Source organism: Cariama cristata, unplaced genomic scaffold (assembly GCF_000690535.1).
Source record: "Cariama cristata isolate BGI_N322 unplaced genomic scaffold, ASM69053v1 scaffold20108, whole genome shotgun sequence".
Lineage (NCBI taxonomy): Eukaryota > Metazoa > Chordata > Aves > Cariamiformes > Cariamidae > Cariama > Cariama cristata.
Window position 1 is genome coordinate 17,367 of NW_009633146.1, and position 9,742 is coordinate 27,108.

The 9,742-nt window shown below is 45.2% G+C and overlaps 1 protein-coding gene across 1 annotated transcript in view; it reads right to left on the reverse strand.

The window, feature by feature from the left end:
* CARS2 (cysteinyl-tRNA synthetase 2, mitochondrial (putative)) overlaps positions 1-8,043 on the reverse strand; it is a gene marked incomplete at both ends in the record, with an annotated part of 24,093 nt that extends 16,050 nt beyond the window's left edge. The window contains 5 exons of the mRNA XM_009706656.1: positions 987-1,120; positions 3,847-3,976; positions 6,451-6,534; positions 7,266-7,371; positions 7,972-8,043. Of these exons, the coding sequence (XP_009704958.1) occupies positions 987-1,120; positions 3,847-3,976; positions 6,451-6,534; positions 7,266-7,371; positions 7,972-8,043 (526 nt within the window). The remainder of the gene's footprint in view (positions 1-986; positions 1,121-3,846; positions 3,977-6,450; positions 6,535-7,265; positions 7,372-7,971) is intronic.
* Positions 8,044-9,742: the final 1,699 nt, after the last annotated feature.

Genomic DNA, 9,742 nt, shown 5'->3' on the forward strand with positions numbered 1-9,742 from the left:
CGCCCATCGCTAGGTGCCATGCCACTGGCAGATTAAAAAAAAAAAAAAGCTTCCCAGGAGAATTCAGATAGTTACAGGTATGGGAATTGCACACCAGAACGTCCAGTGGTCGGCTCCCGAGCACAGCGTCTGCCTGCAAGGCTTCCCCACATTTCACCCCATACAGAATATCCCAGCGCAGACATTTCTCTGCAGGATCACAACTTTGTGAGCTTTGTCGGTCCATCAGTTCATGCATCTTAGCATTCTCTCCATTCTTATTTTTCAGTAGTACAGATGTCTTTTCTTACCATGATTAAAAGTCTTTCATGGTAATTACAAACACAGGCTATTTTATTCTGCATGCTACTGAAAACTTATTTTTAAGCCCATAAGCAACTGGTACTGAGAGATGCTGGAGAACAAGACTGGTTTATTCTATTCTCAATGCTTTTAAAACACCACAACCAGCTACCTGCCCACCTGCCACCTCCACTCCCTGCCTGCAGGTACTGCGGGCTCTGGCTCTACGACAGCGGGAAAAAGGAGGGCTACATAAACACACAGAGAAAATACAAACTATTTTCACCCTCCTCCTGCAGGACTGTTACAGACAAAATACAATTAGAAAGGAAAGCCTGTCACAAAAGGTACCCTCAAATTTTGAGGGAACTCAAACAAAAAGGAATGACGTTCTACAGGAAACACTCTTCTTTCCACATTGTTAATTAGGCGTAAACACTGTACACAGGCAATGCATACACCACTGTTACTTGGAGACTTCCCCAGATGAAATTCAGGAATATTTGACTGTAACTGCTTTATTAATAAAAGGCATTCGTTCTACAGTTTCAAGATTCACTGTCATTTACATTTCTTCACTTAGCAAGGACAGGAACTTGGTCACTGTAGCAGAGCATCTGTTTTCGTACCATACAAACGCCAAACCCAAAGAACCAAACCGTTTTCTTTGTACAGGCCTCCCAAGTGATTAACATTTTACTTACCAGAATGCAAAAAGTAATTCCCCCATTGCTCGCACTGATGATACACCTCGCACTGTGCGATTTCGTTTTCATGATGAGGAAATGCAAGATCTATTCCACCGGTATGGATGTCCAGCTGCTTCCCAAACACTGCGCTGTAACAATATTTTCCTGATTAGTAAGCAGAACACTACAAAAGCTTTTTGTAAATAGAAATGCAGAAAAGAATCAGATGAAGCAACATAAATTTAAGTGTACAATTTAATGACTGCAGTTTTTAAACAAGACTTTACATAGATCTCGGATACCAAAACAGCAGCAGAACTTGTATGGGCAAGACCCATATCCGCCTGCAATTAATTCTCCTTAGTAGGAGCAATTGTTTTTATAACTTAGATTAAAGAATGGCAAGCAGGACAGCTCCTTCCCTTGTTCTGCTACAGTTTCGGTATCAGACGGCCGCCTTCATCTGCGAGCCTAACAATTTCAAAGTCACAAGCATTTCTGTAAATTTGGAATTACTATCCTTTATGTCGTACCTTTTCTGTAAGAATTCAGGCAATACTGCGGGCAGTCAGTGTAGAAAACGCTTAGTCCTATATTGTTATAACGTCAGAAGAAAGTGTGGGTGCCTCTGCTGTCCCAGGGCCATTCCTCTCACCCCCGTGCAGGGCACCCCGGGCCTTGCTGGCCCGGCACACGCCGGGGGCCGGGAGTCAGGCGTTCCCGTGGCGGCAGGACAGACCTGGACGTTTTCAGTTGAACACCGGGAGCCACGGCTGCTAACCTCTGTCCGCCACTCCAGCAAGTCCCTGCTGGGTGATGCCGGGCAAGTCAACAACTTCGTTTTGCCCATCCGTTAAACAAAGACAACGCTTCACCCACTCTCAGGGAGGTAAATCGACGCTAACCGCCCAGAAACCAGGGACACTCGGGGGAAGATGCAAGGTCTGCACAAGCAGAAAATAAAAGGCAAGCCCCACACACGTGCACGTGTCCGTACACGCAGACACATGCGGTCTTCCCGCACGTCATGTTAACAAGGTGCCCCTGGTAGCTGGCGAGACGCTAACACTTTCGTCCCTTTTTGGGGACAAAACACCCTGGCTCGCGATGGCTCTGCCAAGCAGCTGGGGCACAAGAAAAGCGAACAAGGAGAAGGGAGGAGGGAAGAAAGGCCGGCTGTTGTCTTCTCCCAGGCTCCTGCCCCTCTGCTTCCCCGTCCGCTCCAAAACCAGCGTAAGCACAGATCTTCCCAGGACTGGCCCCGGCTCATGCCTTCCCTTCTGCCATCTACGGAGGAGCACTGGCCGCTTGCTGTGTCCTCCAAAAACCCCTTCAGAGCTGGGGAGAGATGGACCGGCAAGACGCCCGGGGCAGGAGGAGCAGCCCCTCTCAGCCCAAGGGCAGCTCCAGAGAGGGACCAGACCCAAGTCACAGCCGGCGGTTCCCCCCCCCAGCACCCTTCCCCTTCCCCTTCCCCAGGGACGCTTCTCAGACTTTTCAAAATTAGCTCACCCAGCTTACTTAAAGTGCTTCGAGACCTTTGGCAAATCAGACAGGTAAGTAGGTATTGCTTAAACGGGCCTTGGGCAGCTGACTGCGACAGCAAAACGTTTCGGATAACTTACCAAAATCATCTCTCCATTTTCCACAGCCCAAGATTACTACACTTACGCTCTGCATGAGCCCACTCTTATTTACATGGCAGGAGCCTCAGCCAGCCGCAGTAACACAATTTTTTACAGAAAGAACTGCAGACTCTAAAGAGCACCGCATTAGCGGATAGGCCATTTCGTAATTGGCATTTCTTACCCGCGCACTTCTGTCACAGGCTGCACTCCAGATACAGCACGTTTTTGTGCACTTCAGTTGCTCTGAGAACTGTTTCACAGTGCTGAAGCTATTCACAGACAGAAAAATCACCTTTCTAAACACTTTTCACAGTCAGGCGGTAATAACTAACAACCTCAGGAGCAACAGCAAAGCATACGAAAGAGAAACCTAAAGCACCTGTTCCATCTACTTCCAGCTTGGGTTGAAAACTCTCAAGTTAAACAGGGCCAGATCTAAATCACTCGTTATTAGCTTCCAAAAAAGACCAGAGACTAATGCAAAATTAAGTACCACCATCAGTCTTTGAGGAGAGAGGAGTTAGAGTCCCTTTTTTCAAGGCACAAATTAATAGGTCACAAGTTAATACAGCGCAGGACAAAATACTACCATCCTGTGGAGAAAATAAAGCTCCAAATTAAGAGCAAATTCATTTAAACCAACTACAAGCAAAATGCTACTACGCACAATTTGCATCGCGTCGACAGAGTATGCTGCCACAGAGAAATCAGAGTATTTAATGCTGTGACTGACTCTGAAAGCAAGCCGAATAACAGTTAGACGATTCGCATGCAGAACCACAACCGCTGTTAAGATCAGGGCAGCAAGATCTCCTGTGCTCACTGGAGTCGGGATGGAAACCCATCCCCTGCCCTCCTGACACGGCGCGACGTGCCGACTAGGTCTGACGGAGACTGCAAGCAGTGGAAGGGAGGCACATGAAAGAGGTACCATAACTTTCCCTAAAACTTTGGGTGCTCAGTTCAAAGTCAAAAGACTTGCTAATTAACTGTGTGATCCTGCACATCGCATTTTAAATACCCAAGTCTGTCTCAAGAGAAGGTGACAAAACACAGCAAGACAGCTACGCCGTTAAGGTGGAGCGGAGCTCTCTGGGGCCACACATGACATCCCAAATTGCACAAAGTATTCATGTTAAAACTGGTGCTTTCTACTGACCAGAAAAACGCTTTCAATCCTGCCGCTACCGTTGTACTGTGATTGAAAACGAAAGCCAGCACTAGATTTAAAATCCAAGAAATCTGACCTTGATATTGTGGAACACTCAATGTGCCATCCAGGTCTTCCTTTTCCCCAGGGAGAAGTCCAAGATAGCTCCTGAGGTTTGGCAGCCTTCCACAGGGCAAAATCTTTACCATGTCGTTTATCAGTATCAACTGCCAAGAATAAGTGATTTGTTAATGGGATGTGTCTCAAAAAAAGCAAATGAAAGCAAGCAGAAATGTATGCTTAGTGACCTACTCTGATTCTAATCTCTTTTGCTCAACTTCTTTTCCTGCAATTTTCCTCCCTTCCCCCTTATATAGGGTTTCCAGTTTCTCAATCAAGCATTTGGAAAAAAAAAAAAAAAAGTATGTAGAATTAGATTTCTGCAGGTTAAAATGATGGATTCAAGGTTCTTTAATACACCCTATCCTTTTAGTCCTTTTGGCCTTCTCTGGTTTTACATCACTCATTTAGTTACTTATCAGCCAGTTTCCCAGGACAAAAAAAATTGCACTACAGCAGAAAAGGTAATAAAAACAACCCAAACCAAAATCCACAAACAACAACAAAAAAAACCACCACATTTTTTTTTTCCTCTGGGACACAAATAGCTTCTGGTTCAGACTCTATAAAACCAAGAAGAGCACAGAGATGAGAACCAAAACTATTCTCGGACAGCAGCAACCTTCCGACGGCTCCTGTACAAAGGTCCCCTCCCAGCTGCGTTTGCCGCGTCCCCAGCCAAGGCTGCGGTCCTTTTGCCCACAGTACCGCAGAGGACGGTCGGGCTCTGCCGGCTCCCCGGCAGGAGCTACAGAACGGGGCTCTGGACTCTGTGGTCTTTTTGCTGACAAATACGTGACCTTGCATTTGACCAATGCAGAAAAACACACCCATTCGGCGTGCAGGGATCCAGCTTGGCAAGCAACTCATGCTGTTTTAAGTTCCCTTGTTTAACACTGCTAACCTGTTTTATGAGCAGCCGATGTTAGATCTCCTTCTTTACTTATCTCAGATCACTAACAAAACCACGCTGTGTAACTGGGTCTGAACCAATCCCTGGAGCGTTCCAGTATCAACAAATTTTAGTGATGATTCACAGCTATTTTTGGAGATCTATTAGATGGTCATTTTTCTTGAGCCATTCCGCTTGTACTTTATTGGTATTATACAGAGTCAGCTTTTATTGGGAATGTCATGCAATATCAAGGGAAGCACATTACAAAAATCCATTATACCGGCTTCAACATTCAAAATTAATAGAAAGGACAGAAATATAACTCTAGTTTTATCCACTGAATCTTCACCTTGGTTCTTTCACTAGTTTGCCAAGCTCTGGCTGACGAGTATCTGTTGGCTCTATCCCTCTTTTGCCTTTTTTTTTTTTTTTTTTGAGTATACTACTACTCCAAAGCACTCTTCACCTTCTCGGTTATAAGCAAAACAAGAGTCAATCTTTAGAAACGACAGTAAATTTAGTCGTAAGTGACTTGAGGGGAAACAGGGTAAAACAACGAATCAGTTGGGGTTGAGGCTGGAAGGCACCTCGAGATCATCCAAGTCCAAGCCCCTGCTCAGGGCAGGCTCAGCTCCAGCCAGCTGCCCAGGACGGTGTCCCGTCCGGGTCTGAATATCTCCAGAGATGGAGACTCCACAGCCTCTCTGGGCAACACGTTCTTGTGTTAATCTCCCCAGAATAAAAAAAGCTTTTTATTGGGTTTAAATGGATTTTCCTGTGTTTCAGGCTGTGCCCGTGGCCTCTGGTCCTGTCTCCAAGCACCCCTGAGAAGAGCCTGGCTCCATCTTCTTTACTCCCCCGTCAGGTATTTGTATGCACAGGTAAGATGTCCCTCAGCCTTCTCCTCTCCAGGCTGAGCCCCAGCTCTCCCAGCCTCTTCCCATATCCAAGATGCTCCAGCACCTCCATCGTATTCGTGGCCCTTTGCTGGGCTCTCTCCAGTCTGTTCACGTCAGTCCCGTTCTGGGAAGCCCAGCTCTGGATCAGCACTCCGGGCAGGTCTCACCGGTGCTGAGCAGAGGAGCAGGATCACCTCCCTCGACCCACCGGCAACGCTCCCCCCGCTGCAGCCCAGCAGGACGCCGGCTGCCTTTGCAGTCAGCGACTGCCTCGAAATAACCGTCAACAAAGCGCATCCCCTCTGTGAGCTGTAATGCTGGAACAATTCCAGAGGGGAGCTGGGAGAAGTTTCTGCCTGCAAAGCACCGGAGCATCAGCCTGCCAGGTATTTTTAGTCATTGCAAACAGATTTTTTCAACAAAGAAATACTAAACTTCACTGCCGGCTAGTGCGACTGCTGAGATCACCACCTCACTATGAAGTTTGTATGTACCACTCCCAAGTATTTAAATAAAATTGATTAAGAATCCTAATTTTTCTAAGGCACCAGAACAAAGGTACAGAGGCAACCAAGTATGAAAAGAGACCAAGTTTCACCTTGCACTGGCAACAGAGAGTGCCTCAATAAATAATTACAAAAGCAACGTAGTCTTAATTTAACCAAAAGGCTGGCTATGCACAACAGGTTAGAAAACGGTTTCAGACTGTTGAATGAAAGTTTACACATAGCTACATCACCAGCTCAATCAATGCATTAATACAAACAAGTTGGTGCCACGAACTCACCTGGTTCATCCTGGGTATCAGGATATATAGTAGTTAATACTCCATATCTGTCTCCCCAAGACTTAACATCAAAATAAACATTGCCTAATAGAAAAGAAATGCTTAGTTTTATATCAAAGATGGGGCACATCCATGATAAGGAGATAACATTTCCCTAAAAGCAAAAAACACAACACCCTTCAACTCCCATTTTAAATTCCGATTTAGAAATTCAGAAATACTGCAAAAATAGTAGCAGATGTTTCCATGTTACCAGCTCTTCAGTACCCTCACTGCATGGGCTCATTCTGCACATCGGATAACTCTGCATTCTGGAGATCTCCCCAGGTTCTCCCCTGCCCATGCACGGTCAGCAACCCCCTCCCTGGCTGCAGCACAGCCTGCCGCTACTCCAGCTATAATGCAGTCAGGTCCTTCTCCAACCACCAGCTCCACCAAGGGAAGAACCAAACAAAACACCACACTCCACACATTGTGCTTTGCCGGCACATCTTTTACAGTACACAGGAGACGCTCTCCTCCTGTTTAGAGCTCTCTTGTAGAAGCCAGGCCAGAACTTCCCCAGAGGAGCTTCGATAGCAGTTCATTACGGTAAACAACTATATTAAGTAACGAGCTTCATTTAACTTAGAAATTGAGTAATAGTTGTTCTGCCCACTCATGTCATCACAAACAAGTTGCTCACACCCCGTCTGTTAATCAACAGCAGGAAAGCCTGGCACAGGGTATCACATCTGATCCCAAAACAGGACTACTCAGAGCGCTGATTTCCCGCACGTGTGCCGAACAAGGAGTTGCCTTGCTATAAGTCTTACCTTGAGGGGTTGCGTAAGCTTGTCCACTAGCAATTATTGTTTTTATAAAGGAAATTATCTGAGGAATATTGTCAGTGACTCTCATATATACTGTAGGAGGAAGGACCTTAAACAAAGGAAGCGTAACATCTCATTAGCCTGTATGAAACACGCTGCGGACAAGTCCCTTCACTCTAAGAAACACACTTTAAAGAACATTTTACTTAATTTTATCTTTAAAAAAAGTTGCAAGTATCATAACAAGGTCATAAGCAGCATTTAAGATAATACACAAAAAATCTGAAGGGTGGCAAAAAAAAAATCCATTAATTTTTCCCCAGTGGCTTACTCTATGCTTCTGACAACCATTTTGGACAAGAAGCAAAGTCACCTGAAGTCAATGAAAGAATATTTGATGTTTACTGCATTATAGTACATATGTATTACCTGTAAATCAAGGTTCTATTACATGCAGGGGGCGGAGGGGGGGAAACCTGTGTTCCTAACAAAATTTAACTTGTTCATTCCAAAGCTAGGGTTTGCTTCTCCCCGCATTTCTTTACTCAAAAGGTGTGCAATATCTTTCCAGAAGAATGAAAAAGTAAATCAGTACTGTTTCCAAGCGACACTTATCACAAGCAATTTATTTTTTCAGATCAAACTGTCAAAATCAGATTCCTTACCAAAATAACTGCTTTAATAAGTTTAGAGGCTTGAGCATCTGTACCTTTAAGGCAGCCATATCTTGTTTAAAGTCTTCTTCATAAATTCGAGCAAGAGCTACTGGCGATATATTCATCTGAAAAGGGGAGAAGCAGATCGGTAAATCATAAATCAAAGTAATAACATAAAAGATTGCAATCTTTTATCAGACTGTTAATAGCTAATTGGAAGACTTACAGATCCCCCAAGGTACAGAGTCAGAAAGGTTTATTAATCTAACATTCATGGGGAGGAGACGCAAGTTATAAATAACTTAAAAGTAGCATTTCATTCACGCTTCTGAATTGCCAAAATATTAATACATATCATTTAAGAGAAAGCAAGCAAAGATTAAAATAATAAACTCCTTCCCTCTCTCATTATTTTCCTCTTGCGAGGGTCCTCCATTTCCAGTGACAAGACATACTACAGTACACAGGACGTGAAATTCATTCCACTTACTGGCAGGGGACACCAATACCACCGACGTGTCAGAAAGACAGATAAGAGACTTGCAGGATGAGACAGGATATTAATTTTCAGTGATTAAGAAAAATAAGCTATTTCAGCTGATCACGGTTACTCATAGATCTCGGTACAATCAGGGGAAATGAACCGAAAGCCAGTCCCACGCTTTGCCAAGTGTGGCACTTCTCAAGCACCTTCTCCACATTTCTCATTCACGGGCAACGGACAGGGACAGGGATCCCCGCAGAGGTAACCCGAAAGCGCAGCCCAAAAGGAAAGAGACAACTCGCACATGGCAAGCTACTTGTTCTCAGATACTCCGAAGAGGCCAGGGCTTGAAAGATGCATGACAGCAAAGCCTGCTCTAGCAAGCAAAAGCACGACATCAATGAGTTTCAAATGGGAGCTTTTACATCTCCGAGGAGAACCTACTGGGGAGAAGGCAACATACCGTCAGTCTCTCCAGCTTGCAGACAACTGAATCGTTAACAAAAGAAATGCAGTTTCATCACTTCCAAATCATTACTGGAGCATCTTTAAGGGGTCTGATTTTCAGAGCGCAGGTGGGTACCACTATTTGGACAAGCTCCTGGACAAGGCAGGAGTTCTGGTGGATGCAGACCAGGAAACGAGGAAGATGCTCAGCATGGAGAAACCAAGGCATGCTCCTACCTACAGACCAGAAAGAACGCTCTTACAGACCCCAGCCACCGGGCTCGTCCCCCCAGACAGCTCAGCTGCTTCCTCCATCAGAGACAAAGGTGCCTACAGGAGGAAGATGGGGAAATTCCTCCCGTCCATCAGCACACAAAGTGACTCCCCTCTCTCTCAAAGGACCACCGAGGGCACGCAGCACACTCATCACACACTAGATCCCCAACTTTCAGGTTTCCTCTGGATGAATCCCATCAGAAGACGGGGAACAAGCTCAGGCACATTGATCCGACCACCGTATTGATTCAGGTACAGAGGTCCCAACAACAAAATCAGGCTACTGAGGTAGAGGTCTTGGCCATCCAAACAAAGTGTGCAGACCAGAGCAGGCATTTCAAAAAGTCACAAAAACCCCCATGAAAAGATCAGTTCATAGTATCGAAGAATGCAGCAAATGAACACAAATTCTTTTAAAACATCATGTCATTTCCCCCTCCTCAAACATAAAATCTCCATGATGTTCTGACAATAAGGAAAAATTTTAAAGTGCACATATATAGATTTAAAATGCCTGGGGTCTTGGGGGGGTGGTGGGGTTTTTTTTGTCAAGACGGCCTACTTCCTTAGAAACTACGGGACTACGGGAACACACATGTATTTCTACAGGAGCAGCA